We start from the raw sequence: 21110 nt of genomic DNA, 5'->3' as shown, positions 1-21110 counted from the left end.
TAGTAATGTTTATTCAGTCATCCAACTGCAAGGCATAAACAGGTTTGCGTGGATATGTACATAAATGTGGTTTCTGTGAGAGAACAAATAAGGATGGTAAATATACATGATAATGACATGACAGAAGATACACAGTTAAGAACTGTACTAAATAACTATACTTATAAGTTACATTTGTATAATGTAACCGTAAACCAGAGCTTATTGTACCATATATAGGCGCTAAATGCAGCTGCATTAAAAGGAGCGGAGCTGCTGCTGCTAACAAGCGGTGTCGGATTACAAAAGTGTGTGCGCAGCTTTAGCACTGCAGTGCGCTCTGTATAACAATTGTTAATATGCCGATCAGACCTGATACATATTTCCATCAACATACATTACAAGCAAATATTTTCTATAAACGAATAGACATTGTTGATAACAAAATAACTGAATGATTATTCAAATAGGTGAGCATTATGCTATTGTATGTTGACACAAAAATACTTCTGAGGTGACATCAACTGAATTATGCGATGACACACTCTGAAACACATCTACAATGACAATAACTATTATTACTTACGGAGTTATTAACGCACAGAAATACCACACAAGGAAAAACAGACTTTTGAGGAATAAACAAGCCAGGAAAACTCTGTATAACTCTGTTACTGGACGCTGCTGAGATGAAAACTCTCTGCGCACCAGACAAGTCTGAACAAGTTGACGCGCACATGCGCGAGGCAGGGAATTTTGTACAGTGCCATGGAGTGTTAAAACGCGAAAGGCGAAGCTTGAATTTATGGGTATGTCCCTCTTTGGCTAATGTACTTTCAAGATGGAGGGGCAACATGGCGACCTGCATTCGAACACTCACCGTATGTATTTTCAATAGCATATTAAAAACTTACGAGAATACTTTATTACTTGAAAGAAGTAAACATACTTTAATGAGCACATATATTTTTGAAAGAACTAAGTGTTTTTAGCTAAGAATAAACAAAAAAAGTTACACAGTGTAGCTTTAATTTCATTTATATTTTATTTATCAGCTGATATTTTATATTTAATTGTGCATGCTCATTTTCCCTATAGATAATTTTTTAACATTCTAACATCTAACATTCACTTAAAGTTAATCTTTTAAAACACTAATTTTAATAAAGCTGTTAAATATAATCTTTAGCTCATCTCAAAATGATTTGATTTTTTATAATTATAATTTTCATACTGTACATTATGGGCCCTATCATACACCCGGCGCAATGCGACGCCAGGCACGACGCAAGTGTTTTCTGCTAGTTTCAACCCAACGCAGTTATCATTTTCACGTCCAGCGCCACGTTTAAATAGCAAATGCACTCGCTCCCTAGCCTGGTCCTACCAGACTCTCGTACATTTAATTTGTACAGAGAGTCTGGCCACTCTCCATTGACAAGCGTTTACTTCCTTGAAGGCGGGTACTCTGTTGAAGTTTAAAACTATTGGATCTGCCAAGAGCCACTCTGGATCTGCCATAACCAATCGCTTACGTTTGGTCGTGACGTATGTCATGCACCGTTCGCCTTTATTTCTCACATGGAAGTCCGTAAAAATAAATGTGCAGCCTCCTCAGTGATAAAACCTTGTGCATTCGGATTGTGATATATTTACGGTGGAGGGGAGAGTTTTGTGATCAGGAACGCATTATAAATAAAATATTTATATATATATATACTGTAAATAAAATATCATATGCTTGGTATGATTAGAATAAATGCTGCCGTAAATAACGGCCCTATTTAAATGTTTACGTTCTTTTCTTCCTTTTATTTTTTAAGCGGTGATGAAATATATTGCTCTTGAAAATACTTGCCAGCTTTTAAAGAAATACAACTCAAGTCTAGAAATGCATCCAAATTACAGCGAAGCGCAACCGTACGCTGTTCTTCAGGGGTCAAAAAGGATATAAACAGTGAATTTTGAAGTGATATATTCTTGAAAACTCAGAGATGTGGACTCGGACAGCAATTAAATGACCACACGACCTTAGTGTTTGTCTAAAACAGTAGGTAATTCGGCCAGGGATTTTTACGCGGGTGGTGGGAGACGGACGGCAATAAAATCACTGACTAGCCCCTGTAAATGATGACAATACCTTCCGACCGCACGAGAAACAATTACCGGGGGTTTAGCCAACTCCTTCACCACTAACGGAGCAAGCTGGAAAATCAAACTTTTCCCGGGACACAACATCATGGCCACCAAAAAAACTCAGCAAAGTTTGTTCTTGCTCCGACTTTCACTTCTGGATATTTATTTAGACAAAATAGTACAGTTTTGATATTGAATATTTATTGTTATTGGCATAATATGAACATTTTTATCAGTTTATCAGTACTGGGATGAATTGTTATATTGGTCCATTACTACCATTTTTAAGAAGTCAACAAAACCCTCTCAAAGTACTCGCTACTTTTGTCTTGTGGAATAAATGATGAATGAGCTACTTGCTGAAGCTGACATTAGCATTTGAATGGAGACATTCCTTGAGGGATGAACCACAGACTTAAAGGTGGCCCGTGTCTGCTCCAATTTACGGCTTGGTAAGTGTTAATGTGTTGTGATAATGTGATTGTGCAATTACCACCACAGCTGACAGACATAGCCTCTTAAATGTGATTATTTTTGGTCTGTAATATCAAGATAATAAGGGTTGGTTAGAGTGCAAACAAATCAATTAGGGTTTAGATGGTATTAATACACAGTGCGTTTTCTAATCTGATAAAGTTCTAGACCTGACCTTTCAAACAGAGTTTTAAAACTAATCCCGGCCTATTTTGGAAAAGACATCTTGATGCAGGGAAAAGGTGCTTATACAGTTACAGGTTAACGATGTTGCAAATACTCCTGAAATATTTACGTTATTTTCGTAACATTTGGCAAAAGTTCATATTACTTGTTTGCATTGCCCATGAATGTTGCCTGCATGAATGCACTTAAGATTTAGAGCCCTATTTTAACGATCTAAGCGCATGGTCTAAAGTGCACGGCGCAAGTGCACTTAGGGCGTGTCCGAATCCACTTTTGCTAGCCCGACACATGGTCTAAAAGGGTTGTCCCTATTCTTTTAATGAGTAATTGGTGTGTTTTGGGCATAACGTGCAATAAACCAATCAGAGTCTCATCTCCCATTCCCTTTAAAAGCCAGTTGCGCTTACACCATTGTGGATTTGCTATTTACATTGTGTAATATAGACACCCTCAACCTGACACCAGTTTAAATACATCTGTGTGTAATGCCACGATTGGTTAAATAAGTAGCCAAGTTCATTTCTGCAAATAGGGAATGCAATGACTATCCATTGTGACATTTAGGCCTTTTTATCTTTATGTACACAATAATAATCTTTTACATTATAATCTTTTTATTTTTAATATTTGGCATGTTTGTGTGCTGCTGCACATCCCTGTGTGTGTAATAAGCAGAGTGTATGTGTGTTGTGCACCCACCTATAGGCGCATATTACTAACACGCTCTTTAAATAACACAAAAAATAGTGCGCTATTGACTTTAGACCAGGTTTCAGTTGGTCAATGGCGTAGTCTATTTCAGTTGCCTCAAAATAGCAACACACCAACAATGCGCCTGAACACACCTCGTTTTCAGACCAGCACGCCCATGGGCACACAAATGGACGCAAATGCATTTGCTATTTAAACAACGTGGTGCAGGACGTGAAAATGATAACTGCTTCGGGCTGAAACTAGCAAAAAGCACTTGCGTCGCGCCTGCCGTCGCATTGCGGCGGGTGTATAATAGGGCCCTAAGATCTAGATTTAAATATGGATTCAAACTTTATAATTAAACATTTCTTAAGACAATTTTTTATAACATTTGGCCTTTTTTAAATTAGTTTTAGTGCTTTAAGTACAGATGGTCAATAGCAACATCTCATAATAAGTGAAGAGTGTCGCCCTATTCTTACAGAACAAATTGATGTGCTGCATAAGATTCAGATCAGACCTATAAATGGAAATGTTGTGATTTACTGTCTTTTGTTGTCTTATTGAAAACCCTAACCTTGTTATGTCATGTCATTTAGAGCAGGAGTGCACAGCAGATTCTTGTTCCCAGTGAATACAGGAAGGTAATTGGTGTAGATTTACCTTTGCCAAGCAACTGCATCTTTATATGTACTGTTGCCATGGAAATGCCATCCACCCCCAGACTCTTGTTTCCCAGTAAATGGCCCCCTGAACTGGTTCCAGCAAAGGGAGTGAATCCTAAATATGTTGTTTTACCATAATCACCTAGGTCTCTCTTAATATTGAATCAGGTCAAAGGAAGTTTTTAGAACAAAGCTGCATGTTGTTCCCTAGATCCTCAATTATGGCACAACAATGAAGCACTGCTTGTAAAATATCACCATTAGAATAGATATATTTCTCCTACCGGAGCTTGTTATTTTCCCAGATCCACAGAACATGTTGTTTAAATTTAGTTATTTAAATTGTGTATATATATATTTTTTATTCAAATGTATAAATTCCACTCTAATTTTGACATCATATTGTTTAGTTTAGATGCAACATCTTAAGATGAAGAAATGAAACGGATGGGAAAATACAAATGAATTGGGTGGAAAAGCCAAGAATAGAAGAAAACAAGTGTAGCTTATAGAATTTTCCAGTCAGAGACAAGCTCTTTGATCTTCCAGAATTCTCTTCAAAGAAAGTTTGACCTTTTCCTCAGTGGTTTGTTTAATATTTCAACTGAATTGGTTTTGCTAAACATATGCGTCTTTATAGAGACAGGATGTACATCAAGGCATTTATAATAAAATAAAAGCTAGGTACAGAAGCGGCCAAAAGCGATTTCTGGCCTAGGAACCTTTATTTAAATATTATGAAAAATGTGTTAAAGATTTTGTAAGCATAGTGCGTAGTTGTGCTTGGAGTCAATTGTTTTGTTTGTGATAACACAATGAAACAAATTTTGCAAACATAATTTTTGACTAGGCTTTCATACAAAGAAATTGTGGACAATGAAATATTAAGTTGTAGTCAATATGCTTTTATCTGTGAGCTTTTTTGTTTTTCTATGTAGTAGAATAGCCAACATTTTTTGCCAACATTTTGTCAGATAAATACTTTAACCAAGTTTAGTGTTTTGTTTTTCTTTTATATTTAAAATAATTTTAAAAATATCAAATATTTTGATGGTTTAATCGAAATTGCAGGGTCAATAAAAACAAATACCCCTTCTGGACATCACTTTTGGCTACTACTCTGTGTAATTTATGTCATAGACTCATTCATTATTAATGTATTATTTGGCAACAAAGATAGTCCTAGGTATTTTGGTCTTGGCTTATTTGACAGACTGTTTCAGTAGCAGTATCGTGATTGATGAGATGATCTTTTAAGCTTATTTGGCTTGGCGAATTTTAACAAGATTGACCGCTCAAAGTATTGAGCTGTATTTTCACTGTATTTTTGACCAAAATTGGTTCCTTTTGCTTATATTTCTGTTTTGGAAGGAGCAAGTGCAATTTGATAGTCTAAAAGTATTGTTCATCATCCTAATTTTTTAATTTTTCTTTCATTTACTCACCTTCATGTTATCTTGTCATTTTTCCATCATGCTTGATCATACTCCAAAAGTCTATGGTATTCATGAAGACTAGTCAAACTATTGATCTGTGTTATTTAAGAAGTTTGCATAATGCATTTGATTTAAGCTATTTTTAGTTAAGGTTGTGTAAACAATAAATTGAAGACATGATGAAGTGAAGGCTGGAATTTAGGCTTGAAAAATAAGGGTGGAGGACTAGAATGCAGAAAGTACTTGAATCAATATATAAACTGGCAGGATGTCCAACTCTGAGACCCAGTTGAATGACTGATGCATTTGCACAGATGTGAGCCCCCACCGAGAGAAAAAACATGACCAAAAATCATGTAACCATATGCATGTGCACATAGACTATCACAACACAAGAATGTGCCCTGTGTGAAAGGCTACAATTAAGTCAACCACACAACTTTCTTGAACTTGACCACACTTTGGGATATGGGGTCACATCCCAAAGTGTGCTTTTACTGGTAATGTCTCCAGTTTTTTTAATAAACATGTTGTTTTTAGCTAACTGTGAGCTTCATTTTTGTATTCACTTGTGCGTGTTTACTTGGCACGCTGTGGCAGAGTTCAGTCAGTGTGGTCCCTTCAGCACTGCACTCGAATGACAAAGACCACAGCTACTATTGTGTTTCTGCCAACTTCAAGTGTTTTCCATCTTTTCCTGAACATTTTATGTCTCTGAAAGAAGAAAATATATGCCTGTGTGAGCCAGCCTTCTCAAACGTGCGAGACCAATCTTTCTCTCACGAGAGCTATTTATGTTAAAAGAATATTTTCAGTTCAGCCAAGCAGTTACAAACAGAAATAAACACCACATATGGATCACATAATATTTTATACACATCACAAAGCTTTCAGATCTGTGTGTTTATGAGTATGCATGACTTTGTTTGCACTGTCCTTGATATAAGAGCATCAGAGAGGCTGGTAATTGCAGACACGTGTGAAATATGAGGTTTTGTTGAATTGGTTCTTGGAACAATTCCATCCTCCATTTCTTTGGGATGAGACTTGTATACCTCCTCCTCATGCCACCTGGTTAAATAATCAGGTTTCACTGCAGAGTATCTGTCTGTGAGCTCATTTGTCGTTTTTTGTATCCACTTTTTTTAGATGGGCAGCAGGTTTTTTTTTTTTTGCTGTATTCAACTTACTTGTGTTTATTTTTTTGTAGTCTTAGTGCAGACTCAACACATTAACACACAAACACATTACAATCCGATGTTTACAACCCTGATCCAAACCACAATTTTTTTTTTATTTGAGTGCTAGAAAATCACTAACACATTCAACTTTGAGGACAAAATGTTCACTTGCTGCCTAATATATCCCACTCACTAACAGGTGCCGTGATGAAGAGATGGGGTATAGTGGGGGGAAACGCCCTTAAGGACTGTGTAACTTTTCTGTGAAACAAAGGTTAAATGTGTCTAGAATAGTTATCATAGTTAAATATAGAAGAGCAAGGCCTGTAGTTAGGGATTACTTGTCATTTAAGGAAAATATAATCATATTTTCAGAATGACCTTTTTTTTTTTCAAACATGTGTGGGGTAAAATTCCCCCAGCCACTTGGAATAAATGCCCCCAGGGGGTATTGCTTCCCACTATCATAATTACTGTAGTTCTGAACATCACATTATTTGTTTTTCCATCAAATTTAATCAAATGTAAATGGGGTTGGGGACCCTTTGGACTAAAACACACCCTTGGTATAAATTAAATTTTTTGTTAAAAATCTATCTTTGTTTATAATTAATGTCATTATCATTGAAAACGGTGATGTTCTGCAAAACAACAAGCTTTAGAACACTTTTATGTTACTGTTAAAAATGATATCACTTAACGTGAAATCTGTTTTCTCTCAGGTACGTCACCAGTGTAAGCTTTGCGGTCAAAACTTCTACATCACTTCGGTCAACGTAGTCCATAGTAACAACAAAGATGATTTTGATTTTACCACTAGATACCTTGATTTTATCTAGTGGTTATTTGGGGAAAAACACACAAAAACAAGTTTTCCCCCACTCTACCCTAATCAGTGTTATTCATTTCACCTGTCATAATGTTATGCCTGATTGGTGTATCGTACAATGTTATTTAATTTAAATATATCATGCAACATATTTGCTCCATTTTTTTACCACCCAATGAAAACATGTCAAATTTAGTTTGCGCATAGTCAGAAATGTCCGCTCCCATCAGCGTTTTTAATAAATTGCAGCCGCATGATAATTTTTCCTCCGTTTTAGTAAATCCGGCCCATAGTGAACTATGTGACATTCACTATGTAGTGAGTGTTTTTGAACACTGTATGTGCATGAATGTGTAAAATGTTCACCCTGTTAGCTCAGCTTAATGGTGGGATGTAATGATAAACAAAATGTCTATTTTTCATCCTCTTCTTTCACACTGACAGCCTCTCTGTTGTTGCACTCTCTTGACATCGTGCTGATGCATATCTATAGCAACCAATGTATACACGTAATATTGACTACACTGCCAGAACAAACAGATCAGATTTCATCACTTGCAAAATCAACAGTTCTAAATATCAGATTTGAAGACCAAATTTTGTGTTAGTGTGAACAAAGCCTTAGTGGTTCTTTCTAGCTCTGTGGCTCAACCAAAACATAATTTAGTAAAACAATCATTTCAAACCTGTCAGAGGTTTTGTAAGCCTTCGCAGTTTGTTTTGTATCTGTGCTGAAGATGAGTGTTAGCAGCAGTGTATGATATGGGTCACTGGCCACAGAAGCCAAATCATGGAGAGCGTTTTAGATGTTTGGCCCGGTTGTTTGGGTAAACTGTTTGTCTGGGTGTCTGTCTGCCACTTTCTCTGCTTATCAAAGGCAGTTTGTAGTATTATATAAGCTTCCAAGGTCATGCTTTTACCTCAGATGTCCTCTCCTGCATTGTCACATCGCTGTGGCTGTAAGCACACAGCATTTTAAAAATAGGTTCATATTTCTATTTGTGTATTTATTTTATTTTTTATGTTTGACATGTCATTGCCATGTACTTTACTCCACCTGAAACTATTTTAAACTGCCTTTATATAAATGTTGTGTAATTATTTTACATGCAGTTTTTATAAACAAAAACTGAATATTAAACTAAATATAATTTTTATTATTAATAGTTGAAAATAATGTTCAAATAAGCCACTTTTATTGTAGCTGAGTGCAGTCTAGAAATGTCCTAGTTTTTGTTTCTAACATGGTAAAAACTACATCATCAGAAATTCACAGGAGCAGTTTTACTTCCCCTGTCAGGAGAGGAAGTGTGTGTGTGTGTGTGTGTGTGTGTGTGTGTGTGTGTGTGTGTGTGTGTGTGTGTGTGTGTGTGTGTGTGTGTGTGTGTGTGTGTGTGTGTGTGTGTGTGTGTGTGTGTGTGTGTGTGTGTGTGTGTGTGTGTGTGTGTGTGTGTGTGTGTGTGTGTGTGTGTGTGTGTGTGTGTGTGTGTGTGTGTGTGTGTGTGTGTGTGTGTGTGTGTGTGTGTGTGTGTGTGTGTGTGTGTGTGTGTGTGTGTAGACAGGAAACTTATGTGAATTGATGTTTAACTTTTTTTTTTCTCACTTCTGGCTTCCAGTTGTGAGTTTATTGCTCTGACACCATAATCACTACAAAGCCTCAGGGGGTTAAACAGAAATCCAGTGATTACAAGGAAGATGCAAAGATAATATAACTGTTTTATACTAATGTTTTTCCCCAAGGGACATCTTGGATTCTGTGAAGATTTTTTTTTCTCATTTACCCATGACTCAAAGGCTTCAATAATAAGACTTGAGACTGTGACAGTGTTTCAGGCCAGTTGATGATGTAATTTGCACTATAGGCCCAGTTCTGTGTCATCGCTATGTATTACATTTTTTATATTTCTTGAAACTTTAACATTTAGCTTTTTGTGATGGATTGAACATTGTTGTTGTGAGATTGGGCTGATTAAAGGATTAGTTCACTTCAAAATGAAAATTTCCTGATATTTTACTCACCCCAATCGCTTCCAAGATGTTCATGTCTTTCTTTCTTCAGCCGCAAATAAATTAAGTTTTTTGAGGAAAACATTCCAGGATTTTTCTCCACATGATAGACTTCAATGGCAACCAAAATGTTGAAGGTCCAAATCAATGCAGTTTCGAAGGGCTTCAGATGCACTGCACGATCCCAGACGAGGAATAGGGTCTTATCTAGCAAAATGATCAGTCACCCACCACAATTTTTTTAATATTCTTTTAAACCTAAATTGATCATCCTGCGCTGCTCTGCATGCACCAGTGATTATGTAATCACATCGAAAAGGTCACGCTAGATGTTGGCAGAAGTACCGCCCCTGTGTTTACAAAGCACAAAGACTAATGCAAACGTCCTTTAGCAAAAAAAAAAAAGGTAAAACAACGATGTCGGACGATTTTTAAGTTGAAGATGGAGTGTTTTTTTTGGTAACGGGCATTTGTATTAGTCCTCGCACATTCACTTGGGGCGGTACTTCCACCTACGTCTAGCGTGACCTTTCCGACATGATTACACAATCCGTGGCGAACCGCAGAGCAGCTCAAGATGAGCAATTTAGGTTAAAAAGTATAGTCATTTAAAAAAATAAATAAATTAAATGGCCGATCGTTCCCCTAGATAAGACCCTATTCCTCGTCTGGGATCGTGCAGAGCATCTGAAGCCCTTTGAAACTGCATTGATTTGGACCTTCAACATTTTGGTTGCCGTTGAAGTCTATCATGTGGAGAAAAATCCTGGAATGTTTTCCTCAAAAAACTTAATTTATTTTCGACTGAAGAAAGAAAGACACGAACACCTTGGATGAGATGGGAGTGAGTAAAATATCAGGACTTTTTTTTTTTGAAGTGAACTAATCCTTTAAGTATGTCACCAGTTAATGTTAAAATATATTATTAAAATAGAAAACAATATTTATTTTTACAATATTACTGTTTTTACTGTATTTTGATCACATAAATGCAGCTTTGTTGAGCATAAGAGACGGATTTCAAAAACTTTAAAAAATGTTATCATGTTTGTGGCCGTTCCTAGGAAATGTTGGCAAAGCAAGCAAGTAATAACTACAGGACAAACCAGATCGGCATTAAAACATTGTTGCTGAGCCCTGCAGATTTCCACAGATTTGGAAACACCCACTATTCATAAAAAGTTCCACACATCCCCTACTCCCTGTGTGTTCTTTAAATGCTTTGGCTTATTTGATTATACTTTCAGTTACTAATATGAATATATTTGACCAATTTTACCAAATATCAGTGCAGAAAAATTTACAAATGTTGGCTCACATGTGTCTGTAGTATTTTACATTGTACAAGACAGACTCTTGTGCCTTCCCATTGTAGGATGAGACAAATGATGTAAATATGGTTTAAATATGTCAGGGTTTTTTTAGAAGGCCATTCATAATATCACATACAATAGAAAGCCAGTGACAGGAACTTTTTTTCAAGACAGGAACAACCTTTAATATTATAAGGACAGGAACTGTTTTCCTGTTTGGAAATAGTTATTTTCAACTAGACCACAGGCTTCCAGCATGTCAAATGTACTCTAAAGTTTTCCCAAAGTTTTTGTGGCTTAGCGGTTAACCAACGTGCTGAGCTGTGCTCATGCTGGTGACACAAGTTCACATTCCTTTGCCTCTCCTCATCATTTCCTGTTGTCGCTTCGCTAAAAATACGTTTTCTCAAGGACCAGTATAGTAAATATTGATGCATATGTCTACTAAAATCTTTAACTCTGCATTTCTAACCTTACAATTGACAGGTCTGAGTGCTGCCAAGCTGTTGGTTGATAGCGGCCTGAATCCTGTCCTCCTGGAAGCCAGGGACCGTGTTGGTGGAAGAACCTTCACTGTTCAGGTGAGATACTCATCTGAATTCTGAAACAAATGAAATTACTTCATTGCAGCACATACGGTCCGCTTTTACGCGTGTGGTAGGAACATGGGTCTGTTGACGATAATCACAACTAGGGGTGTGCGATATGTTTTGCCTAAATTAAGATCGTATGTGCTAGCTAACATTGTCACTCACTTTGGAAAAACCAAACAAAACAGCCCTATATAGGTAAAATGCCTCAGGAAGTCAATTTAATGTTCAAACTAACCACTGTGCAGAATGTGAAGAAAAGTTTCGGGAGTCAGCTGTCTATGACATTCCTAAATCAGCCAAGGTACCTGCACAAAAACACACCCAGCTAAATGAGCTCTTTGCTATCAACAAAATCCCCAAAATATCAGGGTTTAGTCAATATTGCAGACTCTTAAGCCCTATTCGCACGGGATTAGTATTATCTGGGGACCTCGTGTGATTTAGAAATTACTCCCCCACATCTGAATTTTGCGTGGCGCATTTGCACGTGATAAGCAAGCCTGTGATTTTACTCGAATTTACTGACTTATCTCCCAGATATGATCAAGACTTTTGTCTATGTTTTTTCGTTATAGATATAGCTGTATGAAATTATAAACAGTCGTATCGATATCATTTTGATTGTTTTATAGTAATACAAATAATTAAGTTCAGTTAGAGAACAGACACTACAATTAAAAACTGAACTGAGCAATATAATAACAATATACGGTGGAAGATTCAGTTTCAAAGCTAAATGTAAAAGTGCCCATTTAAAGGGTTAGTTCACCCAAAAATGAAAATTCTGTCATTAATTACTTACCCTCATGTCGTTCATCTTCGGAACACAAATGAAGATATTTTAGTTGAAATCCGATCGCTCAGAAAGGCCTCCATTGGCACAATGCATTTTACACTCTCAAGACCCATAAAAGGTACTAAAGACGTCGTTACAAAGTCCATCTCACTACAGTGGTTCTACAATAACTTTATAAAGCGACGAGAATATTTTTTGTGCGCAAAAAAAACCTAAATAACGACTTATATAGTGATGACCGATTTCAAAATAATGCATCATGAAGCTTCAAAGCGTTATGAATCAGCGAGTCGAATCATGATTCGGATCGCGTGTCAAACCGCCAAACTGCTGAAATCAGTTGACTTTGGCGATTCAAACCGCTGAAACAACTCACTGATTCATAACGCTTTGAAGCTTCATGATGCCTTGTTTTGAAATCGGTCATCATTATATAAGTCGTTATTTAGGGGTTTTTTTGCGCACAAAAACTATTCTCATCACTTTATAAAGTTATTGTAGAACCACTGTAATGAGATGGACTTTGTAACAACGTCTTTAGTACCTTTTATGGGTCTTGAGTGTGTAAAGTGCATTGTGCCAATGGAGGCCTTTCTGAGTGATCGGATTTCAACTAAAATATCTTCATTTGTGTTCCGAAGATGAACGGAGGTCTTACGGGTGTCGAACGACATGAGGGTAAGTAATTAATGACATAATTTTCATTTTTGGGTGAACTAACCCTTTAAGCGAGTTTGTCATTGTACAGTTCTGTTTTTGTGTTTTTCATTAAGAATAATATTAAACTCATTCAAGCAATTTACTCCCAAATTGATGCTCATTCTAAAGTGAAAGTATAATCCGCACGGCCGCACGGGAATTCATAACGGTGCAGCCTAGCTCCATTCTTCGTGAAAGATAAAGATAGAAATGCGCACAGGAAACAAAAACCTTGCAAAAATGATATACGATCCGCCTAATCCTGGCCAAATCACAGAGATGCCGATTTGCACGGGACTAATATTATCACAGGACCTCTGTGTTTGGGGAAATATGGTAGGTAATTTGCGGAGGAATTTTTACTTTACAAATTACAGACATGGCCGATTCGCATGGGATTAATATCACAGACATTCTCTGCAATTATTAAAAATCACCAGAGGTCCCCAGATAATACTAATCCTGTGCGAATAGGGCTTTAGTCACGTCTTTCTTTTGTTGCCTAGGGGGACGATTTTTTTTACCCGATTTTCAGTCATGAACTTCAATTACGGAGTCGTACGAGTCAAGTCAATTGCTTGCCACCACGGCGAGTGTGTCGCCAGACATTTGTTTAGTGAGACGCTGCCTAGGCATGGAAGGGAATCTGCTGTCTTTGCATGCATATTCTACCACTTCCTTTTTGTTTTTGCTTTCTTTGCTCTCAATGTGGCTTATTGAAAATGTCTTTGTCAACCCTACACAAATTTTGTGTGTTTTCAGAATAAGGAGACCAAATGGGTGGATCTGGGAGGAGCGTACATTGGGCCCACTCAAAACCGCATCCTGAGGATAGCCAAACAGTACGGGGTGAAAACATACAAAGTCAACGAGGAGGAGTCTCTGATTCACTATGTGAAGGTAAACCACCTATGCGAAGGCCTACATGCGTAGCAGCTTAGACTAATTACAGAATCAAAGGAAAAACAGCTACAAAATTCTATTTTTCCCCTGCCTCAAAATCCATCTCCCTTCAGAGCCTCAGGGCAGAGCTTCGGCTAATAATACAGCCTTTTGTTTGAGCACACTCATGTCTTAATGCACAGGAAGTCAGAGCTAGGCCCAGTGCGCTCAGCTGATCAGGACGGAATACAGAATCCCTTCTTCACATTAGTGTGCTGTGCTCAAGCCTGGAGATGCTAATCGCTGCCTGAAGGAAGTCTGTAATATGGTTTCAGATGCTTGGAGTGGGTAAGAAGGGCGGAACGCAAGACACCAGCCTCCCCTCCTCCTGCCCCATATCCAATTTGAGTAGACACATCACTGCCCTTGGCACATGCACACTGCATGACCTTATTAGATTTGTCTGTAGATTCAGTGCCTTCTCCGCTCTGACCCTGCTATTACCAGAATAAATCACTGGATTCTTAGAACTGCTGTTTATCATGTGAGCTTTACTGCTTTCTGTGGTCATATTTCATACGACAGAAACATGAGGTGGTTTTGAAGTCATCCAGCTAAATCAAAGAGCTTCTTGAGATGGAGACCGGCAAACCGACAAGCTCACACATACTCAGGAAGGCGGTGTGCACAAAGGGAAAGGTCATGGTGAGGATTCATTGGAGTGTTCAATGTAGATCATGCCAGGATGGAAACCGATTACAGTTGCCATGGAAAAGGCCCTTTGGCATGTTTCCCATAATCCTCCACTTTGCTTAGCAGAATAGTTAACTCTGTAACACCATACTATCACATCTCTTAAAGGGTTAGTTCACCCAAAAATGAAAATTCTGTCATTAATTACTCACCCTCATGTCGTTCGACACCCGTTAGACCTCCGTTCATCTTCGGAACACAAATTAAGATATGTTTGTTGAAAGCTGATGGCTAAGAAAGACCTCAGATAGGCCTCCATTGGCATTCAGTACATTTACACTCCCAAGACCCATAAAAGGCACTTAAAACGTCGTTACAAAGTCCATCTCACCACAGTGGCTCTACAATAATTTTACGAAGCGATGACAATAGTTTTTGTGCGCAAAAAAAAATCTAAATAACGACTTTATTCAACCTCTTCTTGTCTTCCGTGTGTGCCTCCACGACGCATGCGCGAGAATATGACGTAGCGCCTAGGTTCGGGAATCCATGAAATGCACACTTTAACCCCATTTTGAGAACTACGCCAAGACCTAAAGCACAATCAATGTAGAATTCAACAGCTTAGACACGCGCGTCTTCCTCTGCTTGTAAACAAATCGCTTCTGGGTCATGTGTCCGAACGCCGGATCTGCGTCATATTCTCGTGCATGCGTCGTGGAGGCACACACGGAAGACAAGAACAAGTTGGATAAAGGTGTTATTTTGAATTTTTTTTGCACACAAAAACTATTGTCGTCGCATCGTAAAATTATTGTAGAGTCACTGTGGTGAGATGGACGTTGTAACGACGTTTTAAGTGCCTTTTATGGGTCTTGGGAGTGTAAATGTACTGAATGCCAATGGAGGCCTATCTGAAGCCTTTATCAGCCATCAGCTTTCAACAAAAATATCTTCATTTGTGTTCCGAAGATGAACGGAGGTCTAACGGGTGTCGAACGACATGAGGGTGAGCCTTTACCCTTTAATACATTATCACTGTAAACATTTGGTTGAGGCTAAGTAAAGTATTTATAAGATCTGAAACTTTAACTTTGCTTTCGGTCTCAATATCCTCTCAATATTAAAAAACAAAAATGTGGAAGTATTAGAATTAAAGGGATATATCACCCAAAAATGAAAAATATTGTTCCAACCGGTATGACTTTCTTCAGTCTGTTGAACACAGAAGTAGAACTTTTGCAGAATGTGTTGGCTGCTCTTTTCTATGCAGTTACAATGAATGGAGCTTTCAAACTTCGGAATGCTGCAAAAAAACACCATCAAATATCCTTAATGAAGTTCAAATAACTCCATAATGCAAGTCATATGATAGCTTGAGTTGTTTCAGTGGTCTCTTAACTGTGGCGACATCACTGAATCAGTGAATTGAATTTGAGATTAGAGAACGAATCATTCAGACCAGTTTTTTTAACTGAATATAACGATTACGATTCATTGAAAAGATCAGACTCCACAGAACGTTTCGATCATAAGTCAGACATAGCTACTTTTCTCAAAAATCATAAACAGCAGCATTTATTTGAAATCGAAATTTTTTGTAACATTATAAATGTACGTACTGTAACTTTTGATAAAAAAATTTATGCATCCTTGCTAAAAAAATAAATATATATATATATATATAATTATATATATATTAAAGGGGTGGTTCCGTGGTTTTTTTCTAGGCTTGGTTGTGTTTATGGGGCGCAGTATAACATGTCTTAATACTTCTTTTTTTTTTAAACGCCGTATTTTTCTTATATTTTACCTTTATTCCACACCGCTGTCTCTACTGTCCTTTGAACGGCTCGTTTGCTTCCTGCTTCTGTGAAGCCCATCCCTCCGAAAAACGCAATGGTCTTAGATTGGTTAGATGGCTAAATGTAGTTTGTAGTTCTGCAACAGCTCTCTCTCTTTCGTAATGACTGCGTGGTGGCCTCGCCCACTTTGTTGCGTGTTCGCGGGGGCAGTGTTTATGTTAATAGCAAGGGTTTATGATGTCACCAACCCGAGAAGAAGCTTGTAGTAATCCAAACCGGCCGTTTTTGTAGGCAATAAACTGCCATAACTTTAAAAGACAATGGGCCCTATCTTGCACCCAGCGCAATTGACTTTGTACACCGACGCATGTGTCATTCCTATTTTGCACCCGCGCAAAGCGCGCTTTTCCCTCCACAGAAGCACGTCGCTAAACTAGTGAATGAACTTGCGCTACCTGGGCGGTTCAGCGCAAAAAAGGAGGCGTGTTCCGGCGCAAACAATCCCTGGTGCTATTTTGCTGTTCCATTAAACAATTGCGCCACTGACCAGAAAAAACCTAGTCTAAAGTCAGTGGCGCGTTGCGCGTTGTTCATTATGCTATTTTAAGGGCGCATGCTTGACCATAATGTATAGCGTGCACAACGCGCATACACTTTGCTCATGTAATCTACACAGATGCAACAGTTATTTTTGCAAATCATAAATTGTTACACTAAAAAATATTAACACATGAGATGACGGAAATCATTGTGGTGTGCCACGAAGATGTGAAAAAATAGGCATAAATCTAGCTTACAAATTATTCAGGCTAATTGTAGTCTAATAATTAAGGAGACCTGTTTGCCCAATAGTGGCAACTTCTGGCAAGACATATATGTATATAAGGACATCTAACAAATTGGTTTGTCCGTCAAGAACCAGGAAAAAAAATCGGTGAGGGTGGACGCAGCGATGTCCTCTTCTGGCGTCAGGTCCTGAGTAGAGGCAGATCCACCTCCCGTTACACGGCGTGCCTGATTGATGCTGGCAAGCTTGGACTTTCCCCGTCTTCTAATGACATTGTAGCGCTTGCGGCACTGGTGCGACGTCCTGGGGATGCCAGCTGATGAAACAATTGTGGCTATTTCCTCCCACGCCTGTTTAACCGACGCTATTTTGGGTGGGTTTCTCCCATCCCCATACAACACAACTTCTCTGTCTTTCACTGCTCTTACAAGAACATCAGTCTCCTCGGCTGTGAACCGCTCCTGGCGTGCGCCTGGTAAATACGCCATAATAATAGCAATCCATAATGGAACTTGCGCACCTGCTTTTACAGGGAATGTTGGATGACGCTCTGATTGGTTTATTCACGTTACGCCCAAACCACACCTATGAATAATGAAGCTACTTCAGACCAACCCATTTTAGATTTGCGCCGGGCGCAAGAGCCATTTATCCCGCCTGGAAAATAGCAACAGCGCCGAGACCCGCCCACAAAGTTACTTGCGCTTCGCGCTTTGACACTTGCGTTTCAGATCGTTAAAATAGGGCCCCTGATCTCCGTTTGCATTGAACTTTCAGCGCTGTAACTTTGCAGATACTGTTCATGCTCAAGCAGCAACATTACACACTAACTAAAGTTAAAAAAGTGAAGTCGCATGCAACCACCCCTTTAATTACTGACCCCAAACTTTTGAACTGTAGTGTATGTTTCAGAAATTCACCTTCTGTGTTCCACTAAAGAACATGAGGTTGAGTAAATAATGACAGAATTGTAAATTTTTGAAAATGATCCTTGGTTAGTGTTCCTTGGTTTGTGCAGTTTTTGACAGCGCAATCATTGTCAATGTCAAGCCAGGTGTTTCTTAACAGGTTTTGACAGAATACACCCTAAGGCACTAATGCAGAATGAGCAGAATAAGAAACCAAGAAGAGACTATGAACACTTGTAGGCATATCTGATTGATTTCAAGGCTTCATTGGGAAAGAATGCATCAGCATCTGTAGGAGAGGGGCTGTTAAGAGGCACAATGATACTACTTGAAAATAAAGGAGAGGCTCGGAGCTGTGCTACATTTCAACCAATATCATTATGGTCTGTCTTGCTACAGGCTGCTTTTCTGTAAGTGTTTGATTTAAATAGATTGAATGTGAATGTGTCTGTCCTAATGATTAATGATGTGTGTGTTAGTGTATGTTCGGAAGGAGCCTTGCTCTCTCCTCATGCCATTATCTCCTGATCGGAGCATCCCTGTGGGTTACCATGGCAGCACTCCTCATCAGAAGACAATCGCTATCAGGATTGAGGGGACACACACACTGTCTCTCTCTCTCTCTCTCTCTCTCTCTCTCTCTCTCTCTCTCTCACGTTTTCTCACACCATGCTCTGTCTTTGGGATCGGGGCGTTTCCCTCTCATTTCAGCCCACAGATACACACAGGTTTTTACTGTTGAGCTAAGCAAATGTCGCCTCAGAGAAGGTTTTTGCTGGTGGTCAACCCACTAATTGGTAAACCAGTGTCGATTTTCAAGCTAAAGTTGCGGTCACATTTACTATTGTTTTTCAACTGACCATTATTGAATTTTCGCAGCCAAAATCCAGTCATTTTAACAGGAATCCACAAGATGAGGAAATTAGCTTGAAATTCCCCATGCAGATTTTGCAACTGATTAAGAAGTTATGTGCAACAAACATCCGTATTCTGTAAAACAGGTCGCACCGTTTCCGGTTCAGGTCTTGTGTATGTGCTTTGTTCAATATAGAGCCGTTTTAGTCAAGATAACTTTAAAGGAGCGAGCAAAAATGAGCATAACCGATGTCCATATATGTCAAAGTTTTTTTCTTCTCACTAACATTTAGATATTGAAATAGAATAAAATGGCACCAATAAAAAGAACTAGCTAGGCTAGCTGATTACCTTAAAAGCCCATAGATAACACCATCAGTTCATAGACTGCCGTTAACACTTTCTCCAACAAACCGATGCAATGAGACCCGTTTTCCTATTTCTGGATTCGCTGCGTTGACCAACAGAAAACTGCTTGCTTTGAAAGTGAATTCTGTGTGAGCTATCCTTCATAAATCGCTACACTATAGACAATATAACATTTTAGAGTTGAAACTTTAGATTTAAACTTTTTGCCTGCAAAATTGTGCAGATAGGGCAGAAGCTTTGCTAATGTGACCGAACCTTAATCGTGATTGGTCACTAACACAGTTTGAGCTTTAAAATTAATTATTATCTCTCACTATCTCGGCTGTGTTGACTTTAATGACAGTGAAGTAATTCACCTTTTGAGTTCATCCAGGATGTTATCAGAAGACTCTGCTTTGGCTGAACTGTGTGTAGTATTATGAAAGAGGATCATAGGGTAGTTTCAGCATCTGCGTCTGCACTACTTGTTGAAAGTTTTACGACCGTTTTTATAGGATCACCTGTTACTCAGCAATCATGTATTGGCCTTGAGCCAGTATTAGCCAATAAGGGCCTTACCATTTTATAATTAAGGTGAGCGTGCAGCCAAGGCGCCCATGTAATCAGCTTTTCTATATCTGTAATCCTAAAGGCCAGACCCAGTTTCCTCTGCCTCTGTCCGTGAGCAACTCGCATGCAACTGCACTTTCAATAATATGATTATGATTGAACAGTTGTGCAAAGGCAGTGATGTTAAAAATGAATACTAGTGTAGTTTACAGTGTTTGAATTACTGTACATTTACATTAGTGGTTTCTGAGCAATACTAATAAACCACATATACTTGTGTATTAATATTTGGGAACTGCTTGGAATTACATAAGGTTATTGTTGCAATTGCAATTAATTATAGTGACATATTATAGGCCTCACGTATTTATTTCCACATTTTAAGGTGCAATTTGTAATTTCTACACAACAAGCAGCAGCAAACGGACTTGCAAAAAGAATTGCTGTATAGGAATGGATAATATATCGGTACCATATTGGTATATGGATGTATTGGACGTTTTTATATTGTATTGGTTGAATTGGACATATATTGGATATTTAATTGTTCATGCTCATTTTCCCTATATTTACATTTACATTAGTTTTGCCGACATTTAACGCTCACTTAAAGTTAATCATTAAAGCACTAATAATCAAAATATTTTTTCGTACTGTACATTATAATGTTGTGATGCTTAAAGTCACATGTAGCATTTTAAAGAATACATTTTTAGGTTTTTTTTGTCTATTTATTTATTTGGAAAAAAAATGAAGGAAAAAAGCATTTCATTTTAATATCGGCCATAAAATTAAAATAATGATCAGCTTATCCGTATCAGGGCCAATATCATTGCAACAATATCAGTGCACAACAACAGTGCTTATAACAACTGTTTATGATTTCTGTAAAATGTCTATACTGTAACTTTAGAGGATGATACATTTGCGTTGGACAGGATGTGGTCTCATCTCATTGCTAGTAACGAGACTGACATGGTGGGCGGCAGTGTCGATATAGAGCAGTATGAGGTTAGTAATAGTAGAGAGGCTTACATTCTGCTCTGGCTGAAAGGATATCATAAAAGATGCACTCCATCTCTCCACCTCAATTCCGTCGCTATGGGAACAGACCTGTTGCTAGATGCTGAGCGATCTAATGTCCTCTCCTGCATTGGTCTGGCAGCCTCACAAATGATATGGAAATGTCACAGTCCCTTCTTTAGCGGAACATATTTTCCTGTAGTGTTAGTTAGCTCAGAAATGCAATTGGCTAAGTTACATTAAAAGATCATA

At 38.2% G+C, this 21110-nt stretch overlaps 1 protein-coding gene across 1 annotated transcript in view; it reads left to right on the top strand.

The window, feature by feature from the left end:
* mao (monoamine oxidase) overlaps positions 1-21110 on the top strand; it is a 48012-nt gene that overhangs the window by 7771 nt on the left and 19131 nt on the right. Inside the window, exons 2-3 of the mRNA XM_079822016.1 lie at positions 11386-11480; positions 13750-13887. Of these exons, the coding sequence (XP_079678142.1) occupies positions 11386-11480; positions 13750-13887 (233 nt within the window). The remainder of the gene's footprint in view (positions 1-11385; positions 11481-13749; positions 13888-21110) is intronic.

The sequence above is a fragment of the Gobio gobio genome (genome assembly GCF_949357685.1).
Source record: "Gobio gobio genome assembly, chromosome: 7".
Classification (NCBI taxonomy): domain Eukaryota; kingdom Metazoa; phylum Chordata; class Actinopteri; order Cypriniformes; family Gobionidae; genus Gobio; species Gobio gobio.
This window is presented reverse-complemented; position numbering and strand designations above follow the sequence as displayed.